General features: G+C 38.0%; 1 protein-coding gene across 7 annotated transcripts in view; it reads right to left on the bottom strand.

Moving 5' to 3' along the window:
* The window catches only part of GADL1 (glutamate decarboxylase like 1), an 80,153-nt gene that overhangs the window by 42,701 nt on the left and 17,826 nt on the right, over positions 1-19,626 (bottom strand). For 6 of the 7 annotated variants that reach the window (XM_068206199.1, XM_068206236.1, XM_068206226.1 and 3 more), the window contains 5 exons: positions 14,310-14,389; positions 14,140-14,194; positions 10,627-10,743; positions 4,530-4,594; positions 4,212-4,293 (listed from right to left, as the gene is read on the bottom strand). In XM_068206199.1, the coding sequence (XP_068062300.1) occupies positions 4,212-4,293; positions 4,530-4,594; positions 10,627-10,743; positions 14,140-14,194; positions 14,310-14,389 (399 nt within the window). Of the gene's footprint in view, positions 1-4,211; positions 4,294-4,529; positions 4,595-10,626; positions 10,744-13,240; positions 13,438-14,139; positions 14,195-14,309; positions 14,390-19,626 lie in introns of those variants that run through there. The other variant, XM_068206244.1, reaches the window with a different exon arrangement.

The following is a 19,626-nucleotide window of genomic DNA, read 5'->3' as shown; positions in this document are numbered from 1 at the left end:
GAAGAAAGGTGGAGGAGAAAGAGAAGGGAAAATAAAGGGGATAAAAGACAAAAAAGGCATATCAATTTTCCTAGTCAAATGATGAAAAAGTAGAAGAAAAAAGAAAGGAAAGAAATAGGCTTTAAATATGCTTTCTACCTCAGTGTTCTCAGTCCCAACAAGATCCCAACATTTTTCCACAAAGTAACTGAGCTGCTTCATCTGCTCAGAAGAATTGCAAAAGTTTCATTAGAACTGCCCCACTGGACAACGTTGAGTTTCTTTCTTCATCATCTTTTATCTTTCTACCCTTTCTAATGCAAGTTCTCAGCCTTACAGTCAGTCTGTTAAAGTTTAGGAAATGGAAATACTATTTTCATAGAGCCCCAGTCCACTGTGAAGCTTCAAAGAGCTTTTGATTTTGATGAAGTCTATGTAGAGTTTTTGTGTGTTCTAATTAATGGCAAATTGATGAAAAAATATTGATACTGAAAGCAAGAGCTCCAGATTCATAATTCAATATATTTTTCTCATTGAACAGACTTACCTACAGCAAGTCTTCTGATCTCTTTCCATTTCCATTGCTAGTTAAAAGTGAATTTCAATTGCATTAATAAAATATCTTTTTCCCTAAGACAAGCCTCTCCCTGATTTGCCTTTTTTGAGGCAATAAGGACAATCCTTTGAATAGCATACTTGAAAATTGTCAAAAACAGTGCAGTGTTAAAGGACACTATAGCAATTCATTTCAAGAGGTGAGAAGGAGCTCTCAGTTGTATTAAACCCAAGCAAAAGCACTGAGAATAGAGCATTTCCTGCAGCTGTCCTGGAGGGAAATCAGGGAGGTAAATATCTCTATGCTATTGCTAATGCTGAGGAAGAGATTACATGTGGGTGGCTACCATCATCACCTTAATCAATTATATTCTGTACTAAAATGAGATTTCATTAGTTACATTGAGACTTTATTCTTAACTAATAAGTTAAAATTCTGTTTGTTACCTAGAACTGATTTTTAATTACCTAAACTAAATCTAAACTTCATTCTCACGAGTCACAGAACTTTGGCACTGGTGATAAACAGTAGTTCTCTGTTTATGGGAAGATAATATTGACACAGATATGGATGACAGCAAGGACAAATTGGAGCAACTCCGCTTTTTAAGGGAGTATGTATAACCCAACACCAATTCCTAGCATTCTGAGAAAATGCAAGACCAAAACTGACTACTTCAATGTTTTGAGATTTATTGGTCCCTCTAGCTTTGTGTTTAAATAGTCACTGCAATTCATGTTTCAGCAATACCAGTGTGTTCTGACTAAGACTATCTTGGAGAAGTGATGAAAGTTACTCAGGGCACGGCAGTGAAAAAGGAATTGCTGAGCGCTTCTTGAGTACTTTAAGCACTGAAGAACTACAACCATTGATATGAGCTTTTACAAAGGATTAGCCAATCCTTCTTTCCCTTTGGTGAAATTGCTTCTCTCTTCTAATCAAATCAAACACTTATATCTCTTTTCTATGTCTACCTTCCTTGGAAATATTCCAATTTTGTTTCACTAAGGCTGGAAGATACTCTTTTATCAGCATTTCACTGCAGTTAATATTTTTTTCAATTTTTTTTTTTAATCTGTACAGGAAAATATTTAATTACAATGTTTCATTCTAACACATCAGTTGCAGTGTCTTAAAAATACTAACACTGCTAAAACCCATTGAAGAAATATGGCAAAAGAAAAACCCAAATGGAAAAATAAGCCACTATTACCTATGTTAGTGGAAAATTACACTGTTACTAGAACAACTGAAATGTGATGACATCTTCTAAAGATTATCTTTCATACAGAAAGTATGAAAGAGAACAAGAAAAACTGAAGGGGATTAATTTGCTCACTTATAATCAACTAAGCCTAATTCTGAAGTATTCCACAATTTTCAAATGGACCTCAAAGCAAATGGGAAGATGGGCTAACAAAACTTCCTTAATCAGTCTTTCAAAGGGAGATAGGGTAATCTATAAATGGGGCTTAACATTCATGATTAATATTTTGCTGCTTTGATTTCTTGGAGGATTCAGAACCTGAGGTTCCTTGAACATTCACTCACAAAGCAGTGTGTGCCAGACTCTTCCAGCTCACATCTCAGCATCCAGTTCCCACTGATGCATCCTAACCACAGTGTGACGGAAGTGTGCTCCCATATAAACGTGTGCTTCCTCTTAGCCATAGGTATTTATGTACTTCAGGAGAAGTGGAACAAGCTCCCAAGTGAGAAACTGATATATGTACTTTTCCCTTCTCTTACTGGTGCAAAAATAGCATTTTTAATGGAAAACTGGATTCAGTCGCCTGTTCTGGTATGGTGAGGATCAAAGTTAAGCAACACTTTTCTGTCAAAGTGTCTCAAATATGCATTTGATCTTTTTTTCTTAAGGATTTATATTCCAGCTAGTTAATAAGAAAGTACTCAAATCTCTATGTGTGTCTGTTTGCATATAAAGCTTCACTGGCACATACACAGAATGAGTAAGAGTCAATTTTCCAGGAATTAGACACAGAGTAAAACAACCTTTCTTCCCAATGCAGACAAATCTTCTGCATTCCAGAACATGTCTCACTGTACAATGGGATCTGATGCTGCAATTCATAATTCTTCTGTTTTCACTCCTCAAAGACCTAAGATTCAACTCGACAGGTATTTCTAACACAATAGTGCCTAGCTGTGGTTTAAAAGGGGAATAGGATCACTCTACCAGACCTTACACTGCACTGAAGGGAACCACAAAAAGGCTGCCAGAGCCCTGAAGTTGGAACAGTGCTCATAAAGTGACTCAAAAGGCTAGAGCAGCTAGAACACTTCAATCCTCTACATTTCTTTCCTTTTTCTTCCTGAGAAATTTCCACTATTCAGTCCAAGTAGCCTAATCATTACCTGGGGTGATATCTATGTACTGGGCCTAATTACTTAAAAGTACAGCATTGAAATCTTCCCAAACCTGTAATTAAGACACTGCATTAATCTCAGTCAATAGTTGTATTCTGTTTGTTTTTCAGCTTGGAATAAAGATAAAGTGATGAATGGTAACCCTGAAATCTAATCCTCTTCAATCCCACAGGCTCTAAGGAAATGAGGTGGCACACTCCTCCTTGCTGTCCTGCCAGGTCTCACCTCTGACCGAGAGCAATCAGCTCCAAGAGAGTGCTGATTAGCAACTCTGCTCTTTGATCCTCATCAGTTCTTACCAACAGAAGTTCGAAACAAATCACATGGATAGGTAGCCCCAGCAGCTAAATAGAACATATCAGTTGTTTTGACAGAGATTTATAAAAGCAATTTACAAACCACGGCCACAAAATAGTGGTGCAAACCTTAGGGGCTCAATATCATGGTGAAGTTCAGTCTGTTATAACCTATGGAGTACAAGGTAATACTCACCCATAATGCTGGGCAGTTGGCATGAATTTTAGCAGGTCTGATTTTTAAATGAAGTTTGAAATAATGAACCTCTTACTGATTGTTGGGTTTTGTGGTTTTTTTTTTTTTTTTTTTGACATAAAAGAATTCCACAAAGACTCAAGAAGGGATTTTTGCTACATTGCAAAGTCATCTTGAGATTAGAGCGTTGCTGTTTTCATGCTAGACCTTTAAATTAGTCATGGCTTTTGGGAAGTCTAAATCAGCCTGCTGATGAGGAAGAACTGGTAGAGTGTGGAGAGAAGGCTCAGCACCTTTACCTGGATGTGCTCTGACTCCCATCCCACTCCCACTCTGGCGCTCCCTCTCGTACAAAGGGACGTGAAGATGAGCTCTGCCTGCCCTTAACAGATGCAGCACTGCTGCAGTCTCGATGGATGGCAGCTATTCTGAGGGCTTTGATGAGCTCAGTGTTTAAGTGTGTCAGGCCCAGGTGACAAAATACTCCATTCTGAATGCAAATTATGTGCAGAAGTTAACTAGCAAGGGCACCAGCTGCAAAATTTGACCACTTGTGAGTACAGTGACTTGCATCATTTTTCACCCTTCTCTTTTATTCACCCTTTAGTAATTGATTAAGTGGTGAAATTCAAAATAATATAATTCAGCCTTTGTACTGCAGTATAGTAAAACTGACTTTCAGCTGTTTCCTAATAATTTCTACTTTCCTATTATAGCAATGACAGCTTATTAGAATACAAAAAAAAAAAAAAAGGGAAAAAGAAAAAGAAAATAAAAAAGGATCTGGAGGGCTTACAGAGTTGTCTTTCACAAGAAGAGCACAGCACTGGATTCCTGCCAACAGCATTTTATGGGGATTCCAGGCAACTGAATCAGCCCTGCAAAAATCATAAATGGAGAAAGGGAGGTGAAAATTGCATCTATAATCATGGGTACTTAAGGATCGAAAAAGACCAAACACAATGCAAGCAGACAAATCAGATTTCCCATACACCCACCCTCACCACAGGTTCAGAAATTTCTCCAACTATTTTTAAAAATGCAGCACTTATGGAAGCCAACAGGCCACATAACTTCCACCTCAATCCCTAGTAAGTGGATTAAATTGACTTACCTGTGGATACCATGAAGAAGTCTGCGATGCTTCCTTGATATCAAAGCTGAGCCACCCCAAGAAGCCTGTTGGAACATTTATAGAGCCAAGAAAATATTATTTGCATAAAGTTATTTTGATAACACTTCAACTAATAATTTCTAAAGGTGGCTTATCTCATTTAAAACTTAATTTACTACATGGTCAATGGGCTAAATTTTGCCTCTAGTCACATCTCCTGAAATAAAGGTGGCAGCCTGGGGCTATGCCTGAAATAGAGGAGGTTGTGGTCTGTGCCAGAACATGAGCCACAAACCAGAGTGGCCCTTCTGTGTAAGCAAAGGCAATGAATTGAAATGTCCTTACATAACCAGACTCACTCCTGATACCAAAAAGTGTTGCTTCCTTTCCCCCAGCCTCAAACTATCAGCGACAGAAGAAAGCTTCACTTTGCACATCTTCCTCCTGCTAGCCAATTCCTTTCTGAGAATTTCACAGTGGAAACAGTGGACTATGATAATCTCTGGCAATTGCAAAGGCCAGGCTCAGATTTTGCAGAGATATGAAAAGCAAAGTCTGTCAGTGGGCAATAGCAGCATTTCTGTCACCAGCAACCCAAATGAGCTTAAAACTACTTAAGACTCCCTCAGCTCATCTAAGAACTAAGTGTGTGTTCTAAGAGTCACTTAGACCTTCTCTGTAGTGAGGAGCTCTCCACTGAAACTCCTTATTTTCTTCCATCTAATCTAGACACCTATCTTTGGGCTATACCTTTGGCAGATGTGTCTCTCCAGGGACTATAGAAGGAACCCAGACAACAAGTGTTTTATTATACAAGTTTAATTTCTGGACGACCTGAGTCAGGGAATGTGATACTTTTTCATGAATTTTGCAAGGATCATCAGGTGCTGTGACCCTTCAGCTCCCAAACAATAACATTTATCCACAATGGAAAGGTGAGGAGATCATGCAAACACTAAACATGTCACACAGTACATTTGAACAGTTACTGCTAGATAAATAAATACATAAAACTATTTTCAATATTCATGAAGGCAGAATGCACTTAAGCAAACTACCTGTGAAGGAAGAAGAGCTCTTCAGAGACATACAAAAGACATCAGTCCACAAAATATTTGGACTCAGTTTATTTAAAAAAAATTGTAAAGAAAAAGAAAATCGCTGGTGTAAAGATTCCTGACCTAAGCATAGAAAATATATGCTTGTTTGGGTTTTGGTTTGTTTTTCTTTCCTTGAAATAAAAATATGTGATAGCTGATACATGAATTTATCATGGGTATTTGCTACACAGGCCATATATTAGGAACACGATCAGCTATCTCGGGAGATGGCAAAGGCTCACAAGGGAGATGAAAGTTATTAAGCTGTCTTAAAAAGTGATCCTCATTAATGCCACACATTAACAGGTCACATCACATTTTACATTGTCATGCTCACAACATCCTTCCTGAAATAAGGGCTGCTGCACAAACTACAGGTGTGACCTAAGGTAGGAAATTATTTTGACTCAAACTTCATGGTAATCCTGCAGCACCATGACTTGCAACTTTATTTCTCCATCTAGTCCAAATTTGCCATGCTATGGGATGACAATCAAACTGGACTTCCTATTCAGAGACAAATTTTACTCCCCTCATTCTGTGACTCTATAAAGTCAAAACAGTTGTTAAATTATTCCCTGATTTTCAGAATTTATAAACAACCTGTTAGAATATAATAATTTTTTACAAAATTTGCACCCAGAAGTTCTGTTTGAAAAGGTTGACATTCTCACACTGTTAGTGAAAAACAGGCCTAGAAAGGCAGTCGAGAGGTCATCTCAGTGTGCCACCCCCAAAGACAAGATTAGCCATACTCCTCTCATTTCTCTCAACCACATCTTTTCTAGAGGTTATTGATCAATGAATCAATTACACCTGTACTTAGCATTGAAGTGAAAAATAAAATGCAGAGAGAGACCAGCAATTGCTGCCTCCACAGCATTATTTGTCCTACTTTCTGCCTTTAAAAAAAAAATACTACTGGAGATCTAGATGAGAGGAATTATATTACTCTCCTTGAGCCACAGCAATACAAGATGAATTTGTGATCCATGTTTCTTTACCCAATTCAAAGAGCAAGGATCCAGGGCTGGGAAAAAAAATAAAAGCCCAAACCAAACCAAAAAAAAAAAAAAAAAAAAAAAAAAAAAAGCAATAACAACCAACCACCCACCCAAACAAACAAACAAAAACCAACAACAACAAAAACAAAAAACCCCTCACCATGAATGAGAAGGCAGTTAAGAAGACTGAGAATCACTGCCTCGGTCTGGTTTTAAAGGCCTCTCTAATGATGGAGGCTGCACAATTTAACCACTTAATTTTTAACACCTTTTTAATTTAAAGTGTCAGTCCTAAACAATGTTACCATTTGTCACATTTCCAGGGGTCAGGGGAACAGATTAGTCCTTTTCTTTTAGCAGCACCTTTTAAAGCTTCTGTAGACTATTATGTTCTGTTTATTTGTCTTTTCTAGTTTAAATAACATCAGTGCTTTCCATCTTTCCTCATTGGTCATAATTTCTAAATATGATTCTGTTTATCTACATTGCTTTCCCATTTTCTAATCTTTCTCCTGTAGGGCCTTCTTGAGCTGCACCTTTATATTTTGACAAAAATTAGATAAAGCAGATGGCATGTGAAGCAGAGAGAAGGAATCATTTTATTTATCTCCTTTATCCAATTCTGAAAAGTATTTAACTCTATTTGAAAATATCACTGGTTTGTGAACTAGAGAAATATCTGGGCTTTACAGTAAAGATCTGCTATCTAGCCAACACTCCCCAGCCTGTGTTTGTGTACTTGATTACTGCAGCTTAGAATTCTATCTTTATTGAACTGTAGCCTAGTTTTTCCACTTTTTTTCTCCGAATTGTCACAATCCCTTTGATTTCTAATCCTGTCCTCCCACTGCCTTTGTCAGAAGTCTTATGTCATTTTCAAATTTGTCAGCACATTCTTTTTCATCCAAGTTATTTAACAAAAATACCAGATAATTTCTACCCTAAGATAGACCTTTGAGGAATCCTTCTCAAATGTTTTTCCCCTTTCAGAGAACCACTGGTAACTGCTCTGTGGGAATGGTTTTCTAGCCAGGTTTTCACTCACTACCAGAACTGCAGCTTGGCACGTTTCTCTGGCTTTTTGATTTTATTGCAAAGACACAGTGAAGTTGACTGTTTCTCCTCCATCCAAGGAGGACTACAGAAGGAGGGCAGGTAGATCAAACTAGAATGATACATTTTGTTTAAGACAAATCCAGCTGAGAGCAAGACAGGGTAGGTCAAAACATGACTATTATCAACCTGTGTCCCACACAATATAATTGGTAACAAGGTATGAGAAAATTTCTGTTTCATATTCAACAAATCACTTACAGCTGAATGATGGGAAACACAGTGTGCACTGCCTGATTAAGCTAATTACCTAAGTATGGGCTAATAGGTCAAGCCTGATTTTCTTTACTGGCCTAATAAGAGGAGAAAATAAATAGTCAAAGTCAGAACCATCAGGGAAAAAATACTCACACATAGCATTTAAAGCTGTGTGAAGACCATACGTGACGTAAACAAATGCTGGAGGGCATATTGGTGATACAAAACAAGTTATTAAGAAAGGCATCAGAGATGGAGATTAAAATACAATAAGCAACTGGAATGCTGTAACGCGGACAAAATAAACTTGGTATAGCCTCTGCTCTTAGGCTTGACTGAACAGTTTGACTGCTAGGGCACTTTGGACCTACTGGTATTATCTCCGTAACACATTTTCCTTAACTCACCTTTCCTTCTCTGGTTTGTCTTCATGTCAGAGCTTATCTACTATTTCTGACTTTACTGAAATTTATCTTCCTGAAGCTTAGTGAATTTCTGTTGACATTCTCCCTTTTGCCCTTCCTAAGAATCACAAGCTTTATCATTTCATATTTCATGAAAAGAGCCTCCCTAAGGCAAACACATCAATTTTTGGGATCAGAAAATATTCTGAAATGAGATAAATCAGTGTAAATCTGGAAACACCACCACTGACATTCATATAAGATATTCTTAGTAACAGTTTGTGAGAGCACTTACAGTAGATAAACCTGATGCTTATCAATGATACATGAAATGTTCTAAATTAGACAGAATTTTACCTGGATTTTACTCTTTGTTTTAATTGTACTGTACTATTTGCCTTCAAAGTTACAGCAGGCCTAAACAGAAGTACACACTTGTTAGACTGTATAATGTGTAAATCATTCAACAAGAAGCCAGGCCTTTCAGCAGACTGTAGATTCTCGAGGATTTTTAAAAAAAAAGAAAAATAAAGTAAAATAAAAAATCCAACTCTTCTCTGTGTTTCTTATAGTCTTTCTGAATGGCAGAGACCCAGTCTCAACGTACCTGTTCACATACAATTTCAGTAAATCTATTTCTAGTGGTGCTGTGAAGGAAAAAAAGCCACACTAAGAGTCACAGTCTGCTCATTTTACCAAAGCACACTTGTATGTACATGTGTGCCTGATGTCACTTCTGTGGAAAGCTTTCAGTCTTTCCCTATACCCTGTCCTCTTATAAATATAGCTAGAAGCTTTTAACAAAAAAATAGAGAAGCAGCCATCCACCCAACCCTTTATATAGTTGAGAGGCTCATAACATGAATCACTTCTTAAGAGAACAACTGATATTCCAGACTGTAAACCCAATTTATTACTGGACATTTGTCCTTCTACTGGGAAACAATTAACATCTGACAACTACAGTCATTTCAAAACAAAAAATAACTTAAAGATATTCCCGGACATTTTTACCTTAGTTTAACATGAGGTAAAATTGGAAGAATAAAGTTAGTTCTTTTCAAAACACTGACAACTCACTAAGGTTCAGAACAAGACCCAGGCTTATCCCACTGTATTTTAGTTCAGGTTCAGGGAGACTGCTCACTGCTCTCCTACAGCCACTGGAGATGGCTCCAGCCACATCTATTTGACTCACCTAAGGTCCAACACAGATTCCAACCACATCCCTCTCTCCACCAGCTATACACAGACACACAGGAGAGTTGTGTAACAGGAGTGTTGCACTCCTGCTGAAAATCTGATGAGTTCTCAGCAGCACACAGCCATGAGGAAGCTTGGCAGACATTTTAAATATTAGGCCTAAATTCTGCATTTTTGTCTCCAAGAATATAAAAAAACTCTTGACTCACGTGTATAGTGACTTTATTTATCAATGTCTGTGAGACATTTATTTGAAAAATGCATCAGTACCTACAGGATCTTTCTTTAGATGCTCAGCATTATACAAACATTTCAGAAATTTAGATCTAGTCTGGAAATCTCCACAAATATTACTCCAGATTCTCTTACTGCTCCATGACTTTTAATCAATCTGTTCTGGATTTGTGGCATTGCAATTATAAAGAGAATGCAATTTTAGAAAATATGAAGTGGCCTATCTTTAGAAAAATACATTTACAGCTAACTCTTTCATGTCATAAAAAGGCACAGTGATTATTCAAAAAAGATTCATTAGAGGGATTTTAATATCCAAACCTAAAATTACAAAGAATTTTTTTTTTTTAAAGAGAAACATTTCTGAACCGTTTAGGAAAATGCAAGGACATATACAGGAAATTCCAGTCAGTAAATATGAAACAGAATAATTTATGACTGGTTGAGTCAGAAGCACACCTTTATTTTAACCTGTACGAACCTCACACCACAATTCTAATGTATCTATTCCCCAACAAAAAGTGAGGAGAATCAAAACTTATTTTGTATATCACTCTTGAAGCATTTCTAGGAGGTAGCAAGAAGAAGAAATTGATTATAAAATAATTTTGAAATATATCCTGACAACAAAAATGGCTTTGGCTGCTTGTCAGAACCAAGTTATTTGCTCTTTTGCAGCATATGTAACAGAGTCAAATCAGAACGTATTTCTGGTCCCTGTGCAAGGAAAAAGAAATGTTATTAGAACCCAACTTCTAAATAAGAAATATCAACAGTCAAAGTAAAATAGCAATTATCAAAAAAGCAGTGCTAAACAAAACCACGTAGTATACAAACTCACATCAACATGAAACCAGAGGCCATGCTTTTCACAGATATCAGCAATTTTATTCAGAGGATCAAATGCTCCCAGCACAGTTGTGCCTGCTGTAGCACAGACAAGAAATGGTGCTGACCCCTGCAATAGGATTCAAAACAAAAAAAAATTATCATTTGCATTGCTCATCTCTTCCTTGCATACTTGCAGAGCTAAAGTATAAAAAGATCTAGGAATGTAGGACAAAGATGTGACAATCCACATTTTAGTTTCCCAGCAGAAGGTACTGCATTTTATAGTGCAGAATCTCTTTTTTTTTTTTTCTCCATTTAAAAAAAAAAAGGTATTTTCCATTTCTACTTAACACCATCCCAGGGAAGACTTCTGCAGCTTCAGACTGTTTTGACAGATGCTAGTTTTGTTAAAATCAAAACATACCAGATATATGACATCCCTCTTTATACACGGATTTTCAATTCTCAGTCTTTCACATCTCACTACCATATATGCTGTCATTCTGACTGATAAAATAAAGCAATTAGCTCAGCCAGCAGACTACCCATGCAAGGAAAGGGCTCATCCCTTTAGGGTTTCCACCTGTACTCTCTACCACAACCCTGTTCTCTGCCTGGTGAAGAGGAAATTTCAGCTAGGGAACATGATTTGCCTTCATCCACATTGGTGCACACCATGACAGGGACAGTCACCACTGTCTGATGCCATGCCTGACCTGCAGCTCAGTGCTATTCCCTTGCTCCCACTCCTGTCTGGGAAAGAAGAAGGGCTGTAGACAGTAACTGAATGTTAGGAGAGAGACCGCTGGAAATCTCAGATGGTGTTAAGGTCACTCAGGTGGGATAAGGAAAGCTTTTGTCAGGCTGGGGTCTCAGACAGCCACGGACAGCCATCCATCCTTGCTTTCCTTCAGCTAGCAGCATTCCAGCTCACAGACCCTTGGAGATCTGTGTCGGATCTGCGTAGGAGCAGAAACTGCAACGAAAAGAATGGGTGGAGCCTGTAACAGCTCCATGAAATTGAGGGTATCTGCCCAAGCAAGACTGTGCACTCACAGTCACTCACTGCTCACTGCTGGTAAGTGCCTGCTGAAAGAGCTGCTCTGCGTGGTTCAGCATTTGACCTCCAGAATGACAACACACTTACTGCAGAGGCACTAAAGGTGTTATTAAATTGTACAAGCTGGGATGACTGAAGTTTCTTTGGGTTTTTTTTTGTTTGTTTGTTTGTTTTTTGTTGTTTTTTCAGTGAATTAGATCACTCAGATGATGTAAGTGTGTAACTCAGTGGAGCTTTAGTGAAATCAGACATCAGTTAGAAAAATCAGACAATCAGTCTGAAAAATCAAACTCCACACAAGTCTTCCATGTATCTTCACCCAGCTGAAATCCAATATATTTCTTTTTCTTTTTTTTTTTTTTAAGTGTTGCTACTTTAAGCATCTACAGAGATAGACAGGCTTATATCACATTTACACTCAGATAGTTTTATACTTCTTTACAGTGTGGAAGACTGTTAGAATGGTACATAATTATGATGTATTTGTATTTTAGATTTTCTTTACAAATGGCTAAAGCAGTGAAAAGTAACACTGGAATGAACTTAAATTAATCCCATACATTCACAAAGACTTACCAGCCTTTAATTCACTTCTTGGTCATTTATTCTGAGTACAAGCTACCACAATAGTCAATCAAACTTACAAATCAGCCTGAATCTTGAGTATAGAACACTTGCAAGTGAGGCAAAGATGTATCCAATGCATCTATTTTCTATTAGTGTTCTCAGCAATTTTGCCCCACAGCTACATCAAAGTCAAAGGCTCTCAAGTAGCCAATTGGTAGCACAACTGAATACGGGGACAAATCTCAGACATCTACAAATTCTAGTAATTGCTACCATTATACTTTTCCCACAAAGAAGGGAATTACATTTTTATTACTCTTGACAATATAGTTAAACTAATCTTCCTTCTTAAGTTCTCTGTAAAGAGAAGACTCTTGCCTTTCATATTCAGTAATCATTTTGTGCTTCAGTCATTAGCAAACACATCCTCTGTTGTCTTGTGTCATTAGAATATTTACTGTAATTCACTGAAGCACCCTTCTGTAAAAGTTGTAACAGACACAGTTGGACAGACACACTGAAGCTCTGATTAAATGAAAACCTTCCAATACACCTGTAACTTCCTTTAAAATGCAAGTGTTTTCCTGTAAGCAGAGCATTTTAATATAGAACATTTGTTTTTAAATTGCGGGGTACCATACTGAGGCTGACCTTTTTAAAAAAATCACAAATGCCAGATGATTTCATTCAAATGACCATTACATGTATTGTTACAAGAACAAACAAGAATACTCTTTCTGCAAAAGCAAAGAGTTGATTCTCCTGCAAGCCTGCTTCCTATTGCTTTATTTTCTTTCAGTCCCTTTTCCCTCCCCAGCTTGCTCAAATGAGTAAAGTACAGGTTGTCTTTCTCAGAAAATGCAAAGTAGAGAAAGAGGCAAAAAAGAGAGTTTGCTAGGTCATTAAGGCCCCCATGTATCAATAGCTATGCTATCAAGCATGAAACTCAAATTCGAGATGGTTGTTTGGTAGAAAATGTACCCAAATCAGAACTTACTGTAAGCTGTGGTGGCCATGCCAGTGCAGGACAGGACAGGACTGCCTTGGCTTTTCCATCAGCCACAAAGACAGATTTCCCAAGACAGAATTCCATGGAAGGTATTGTCCATCCCATGGACATTGCACTAGCTGCTTTGTATTCACTCATCATGGTCTAAGGGCTGAGCTCTGAATTCTACTGCTCTGATGCACAAACTGGAAGTGAGCTAACCAAGCCAAAAGAAGATCCTCTTCGAAGTCACATTCAGACCTTCAAGCTCTCTAAAATAAATTATGCTGATCTAGGTAAGGACTGTCTTACAGATTGTGGAAATGCATGTTAATGTTGTCCAAATACACAACAGTGCCTTTCCAAATTCTTGCCTTTGACTTTCTACTTGGCAAAGTCCCTAGGGGAAAAGAGGCACATCTCTGCACTCTTGCTAGAATAATAGAAAGGATGGAATTCAGCATTTAAACCTTGTAAGACAGTTTTAGACACTAAGCCACATGTTACAATTCTTGCTCACTGGAGAGGCAATAGAGCAATAGCTGCTGTAATTAACTGAAAAACTGTTTTAGGAAAACATACTGCATCCATTTAAAAAAGGATCAAGGGCAAAAGAAATCCTATAAGAAATGCACTAAATGCTTCAGAGCAGCATTGTACTCAGGACTTTCATTAGCAGTAAACACCCTGTGGAATTTTCCTCCCTTCTAAGAGTGTAGAACCCATAAGCCTTGGCTTGTCCCACAAGTTTGTGACAAACAGATTGCACCTGTAAGAAAAACATTGTTACATTAACTGCCCTACTTTTAAGATTTTGGTCACTCTTAGTTTTCCTTCCTTTCACTCAGACACAAGCACACAGTCTGCATACACTCCTCTCTCCTTCACGCTCTCTCTCCCCCTCTCACCTCTTTCCTGGCCCGCTGGACTTGTTTCTCCAGTTCCTCAGGTATCATCTTACCTCTAAGGGACACAGATTTAAAACTTTTTCAGTTACATTCAAATAGGTTAGTTATGTACAGCACTACTGCATTTTTAAAAGGCTGAGAGATCAGAGCCATGGCTTTTGCTTTCTTACCTTTCATCTGTTTTGATGAAGTACACGTTCTCTGTACCAATTCCCAGGAAGGAGGCTGCCTTCTTCATGGAGTAATGGCACTGTAAGTGAGAGAGGCACAAAAAAAAGTACACACACAATTAAACAAGAGAAACAAATTCCTTAACATAGGGAACAGTGGCAAGTACAACAGCACCTAATAGCCATGACTACAGCATATTCTAACACGAAAAGCAAACTGATAAGGTACATATCAGAAAGCCCATCTTGTACTTAACACACACAGAAAACTAAGACAAAAAAAAGCTGTGCACCATGTTTAAAATGCAGGCTTAAGAAAAAAATTAGAAGCTCTATTTCATACATTTTTTCTTAGAGCTCGTTCTGCATTAGAATGAAAAGTAGAAACTTTGAAGTGTCATCAGAGAAGATTATTAATTGTTTCAAAATGTTTAATATAACTGAGTCAAAAGTATCAATGAGTGTAAGAGTTAGGAAATGCATGAGGAAAAGGGTCTAAAGGCTGTTTAACTCAACAGCCTGGAAACAATTAATTAGGTCTGAAAGTCCAAAAGCACCACTCCTTGGACATGGGACTCTTAGGATGTATACTTGAAGCTTCTACTACTTTATGTTTGTAACAATTCTGTATGCTTTCTCTAATCCTCAGCTGATGGCCACTGCCAGAGACAAGATACTCCAGAGACAGGATACTCTGCTAAACTGACCCAGGGCCTAATACAGCAACCCATGTTCACAGGATCAAGGAGCTCAACTGCCAAGACCTACTAAAGCTTCTGATGTGGTAAAATGGGGATTTGCAAGGCTTTCAACATCCTATCTCTGCAAAAGGATCTGGGAATCATGGTGGTGTGTAGCTCACATGATTGTGAACCTTAGAAACTACTGTGAAAGCAAGCAGACCTTAGGACTCAGCACATCTTAATACTTTACTGTGGATTTTGCAAAAGGTTCCAGTGTGGAGCAGTCTGCATTTTTCAGAAAATTAAGTTACTATATTAGCAAAGAATTTTAGCTAGGTCTCATCACAGAGACATATCTGAGTGAGTACACAGACACACACAGCCCACTTCTCACTTTGCACTGAATAAAGGGCATCAGTCTATGAAGCCTGTGGAGTGCAAAAGAAGATTTTAGAAATGTGTGTTTATTTAACCAGAATGTGGTAAAATGACTAGGGTGAGAATGCTATTCAAGCCCACAGACCACTATACTTTTTAGAAACTATTTTCTTTTCAACAAATGGTAATGGTTTATCTAACCACTTTTCCAACATTCACCTTTATAAGGACCTAATCTACTGTGGATACTGTTATTCCAGCACAAAAACACTTTGTCTTATTCCAGAACAAGAGTACACTGATCTCTGCTTAATTTGTCTTCAAGATTAGCCTGGGAATTCAAGATGCAATAACCTTCTTAACCCAAAGATATTTAGACATCAAAACTACCCACTTATAGCAGTGGAGTCACGTTTGAGAGTACACCACATCCCGTAGAACCAGACAGTTCTTCTCAGAACCATCCAACCCTTGGATTATCACTGCCCTCCTCACAAAAATAAAATTGTCTCTTTTACACATTATTAGTGAAGGGTTAAAATAATGCATACTCCAGGAAACGCAAAGATGTCTAGAATTGTTACTTTTCATACAGGAGGTGAAGCCAGGTGGTTAATTAATTCCATTTTCTTCCTGAGAGTTCACACAAATGCAGTTACTGCAGAACATAATTATGAAAAATGTACAACATTTTAATGTGTGGGCATGAATATATTAAGGATATTAAAGCCTGTCACGCTTATTTTGATGAGATGGTGATCTCAGAGGGCTCTTTTTCTTTTGGACAAAGAGGTTTCCCCCACCATCACCCACTTTTTAAACAAAGGCATACAATGACATGATGCTACTGAGTAGTTTTAAGAAAGTTTAATTTGTAACATGACACATCCGCAAGGCTTTTAGGGCTCAGTCATTTAGACTGTCACAAGAATAATAACATAGGTGGATAATTAGTCTTACATTACATCAGCAAAGGTAATAATGATTGTAAGTGGCTCTGTGTTGCTCAGCAGAAGTATGGAGATGTTTTTGACTGATGAGTGAATCACTTAAAATACAAGTTGCCTCCATCACTGATTTCTAGCCATTACTTTCCAATGAAAGGTTTGAATCACCAATAATAATAATCAGATTGTTCCAAACTAAGTAAGCAGCAGACTTGCAAATTCAATATACTAGTAAGAAGACAAGCATTAAATTATATATTTTATTATAAACAATGGCATGAGAGATTGGAAGAAAGATAAAAGAAGCTTGAGTACCAGAGAGATTATACCAAAAAGCAGAGGAAAAGAGAAAAACAGAGGGAATATAAAAATAAACAGGCTGCAAGATAAATTATTTTTCCACCAGAAGTACCTCTGTACTTCTTGGAAAACTCTGTAATTCACTAGGACAGAAAAAGAAGACTCATACTACATAGACTTGGAATATGCTTTCTTTGATGAAAAAAGAGATTTTTTAGTTATATTGATTGAATTTATGTAAGAATTTCTTCCCCCCTTCCTTCATTACTAGAAGCCATTATGCTAAACAGCATTGTATCATTTTAAGAAAAAATATACCAAAGAACATTTAGCAGCTACAGCCACAAAAGCACGAACTAATTTCCTTTTCATAGTTCCCTTTCCAAAAAAAAGAGAAAGAAATATCCAGATTAAAATTATTATTTTAAATACTATGAGTTCAGATTATTCTTGCCATGTCTTTCACAGTTTAGTTTGTTTGGACAAATTATTAAATCTGTAGCCATTTGTAGTAAGAAATTACCATCTTTGAGCACAAGATCAAATTGGAACATTGGTGCATTTAAGATGTGCTGCTGTACTATTTTACCTATATCTAGACATAGTTTTCATTTCCTAATAATGTTTGCAAAGACAAGGTACTTTCTACCTGTGCTCATTAAAATAGAAGATAAATTTGTATTTTCTTGATTTTAAAAAGTTTCCTAGAAACATGATTGCATAAAGCAATTACCTTATTATGAGATTGTTTTATTACCCATTTTTGTCTGTTGCAATTTCAACAGGGGACAACAAGATAAGTTTATGTTGTGTTCTCTCACTTTATTACTTTCATGATCAAGTTGCACTGGGGAGGAATTTTGTTTCATTTCATCTAAAAAAACTGCTCATATCAGCATGTACATTTCAACTGTTTGCACATCCTCTTCTACCCTTACTTACCTCAAACTTATCAGATTTCTACCTTTCAGATCAATGTAACACATACTTGTGCCAGGATAAGATTTAGATGGGACTCAAATAGCAAAAGGGAATAAAAAGGTGGGCTGATACCTATAATTAGATCAGCATTTACCTCCTACAGAGCCACAAATCATGCCCCCAGAAAGTGGGATATAACAATTACTCTTCTGCTGCTACTGTCTCAAGGGGAAACAATCTGTAATGGTCCACAAAAGTATTACAGAGTAATAGCAGCATGAACAGTATTCACTGTATATCACCACAGTTTTAAATATCTAAGCATTTACTTACAGGAACAAGGAGTCTTTTTTTTCCTGAAGGCCAAGAATATGTGAGGACCTTGGGTGGGCCATGCATTAAATATACATCTTTATGTTATCCAAGAACATACAGAAAATACATAGCCCCGGATCACAAAGCCATTGAAAGTCTGTGTATAGCCCTGCTCTGCAGCAGGGCAACTCTTTCAACCTGACAAGTGTCCAACTGAAACTTAGAGGCTTAGCAAACCAAGGCAAAAATCATTTTATTTCAGAACAGCATTGCAGCCAAGCCCTAAAATGGCACAAGGGCCTTGAACAGTCTTGTCTTTTGACTCCTTATCAATACTCTGTTCATTATACTCAAGGTTTCTCCATGCCAACATTCATGCCTGATTCATGATGAAGATAAACCCAGATGGTTAATTTCTCCAAGTTTTGTTTTACTTTTTGTTTGTTTGTTTTGGGGGGGGGGGGGGGGGGGGTGTTGACAATTTGCTTCTCCAGATACCTCTTCAGTTAAAACAAAACAAACAAAAAAATCCAAAAAAAATGAAGGATGTTTGGATGAGGGGATTGAGTGTACCCTCAGGAAGCTCACAGATGACACCAAGCTGGGTAGGAAATTGATCTGTTGGAGGGTAGGAAGGATTTGCAGAGGAACCTGAACATGCTGAATCCAGTGTGGGCAAGGCCAAGGGTGTGACATTCAATAAGTCAAAGTGCCCAGTCCTGCACTTGGGTCACAACAACCCCAGGCAGCACTACAGGCATGGGGAAGAATTGCTGGAAAGGGGCCCAGTGGACAAGGACCTAGGGGTGCTGGTTGACAGCCAGCTGAACACAAGCCAGTGTGTGCTCAAGTGGCCAAGAAGGCCAATGGCATCCTGGTCTGTATCAGCAATAGTGCGGCCATCAGGACCAGGGCGGTGATTGTCCCCCTGTATTCAGCATTGGTGAGGCTGCACCTCAAACCCTGTGTTCAGTTTTGGGCCCTTCAGAGGCATGTCCAGAGAAGGGCAACAGAGCTGGTGAAGGATCTAGACAGCTCTATGAGGAGTGGGTGAGGGAGCTGGGGGTGTTTAGCCTGGAAAAGGCTGAACAGAGGGGACTGACCTTATTGCTCTCTACAACTGCCTGAAAGGAGAATGTAGCCTGGGAGGAGTCAGGCTCTTCTCCCAGTCAACCACTGACAGGATGAGAGGACACAGCCCCAAGCTGTGCCAGGGGGCGTTCAAGTAGGATAATAAGAATTTCATCACAGGAAAGGTTAAGCATTGGAAGTTTGCCCAGGGAGGTGCTGGAGTCACCATCCCTGGAGGTGCTCAAAAAACAACCAGACGTGGCATTTAGTGCCATGGTCTTGTTGACAACATGGTGGTCAGTCAAAGGTTGAACCTGATGATCTTAGAGGTCTTGCCCAACCTAAATGATTCCTTGGTTCTGTGATTCAAAGGTGCAAAATGTTAAATAAGACTCAAAGTAAAAACAATAATAAAAGAACTAAGATGGTATGACACCAGTACTTTCGTACTTGTCTCAAGTGTGGACTACTGATTACATATATTCTCAACATGCATATCTGAACAAAAGTTTCCAAAAAGTCATCTAGCTTTGACTCAGTACAGGCGGATCTAAAATAATTATAAAAGAATACGCCCATTTCCTCCCTCATAACACTGAATAAACACTAGTGATCTTAGAAAATAGTCACACTATCTAGGTATTAAAAGCATCAGTTTTACAGTAAATGTTTATTGAGAATTAAAGACTACGTAGTTCTTCC

The sequence above is a fragment of the Anomalospiza imberbis genome, chromosome 1 (genome assembly GCF_031753505.1).
Source record: "Anomalospiza imberbis isolate Cuckoo-Finch-1a 21T00152 chromosome 1, ASM3175350v1, whole genome shotgun sequence".
Taxonomy (NCBI): domain Eukaryota; kingdom Metazoa; phylum Chordata; class Aves; order Passeriformes; family Viduidae; genus Anomalospiza; species Anomalospiza imberbis.
Note: the sequence above shows the minus strand (reverse complement) of the source record. Positions and strands in the feature narration are given on the sequence as shown.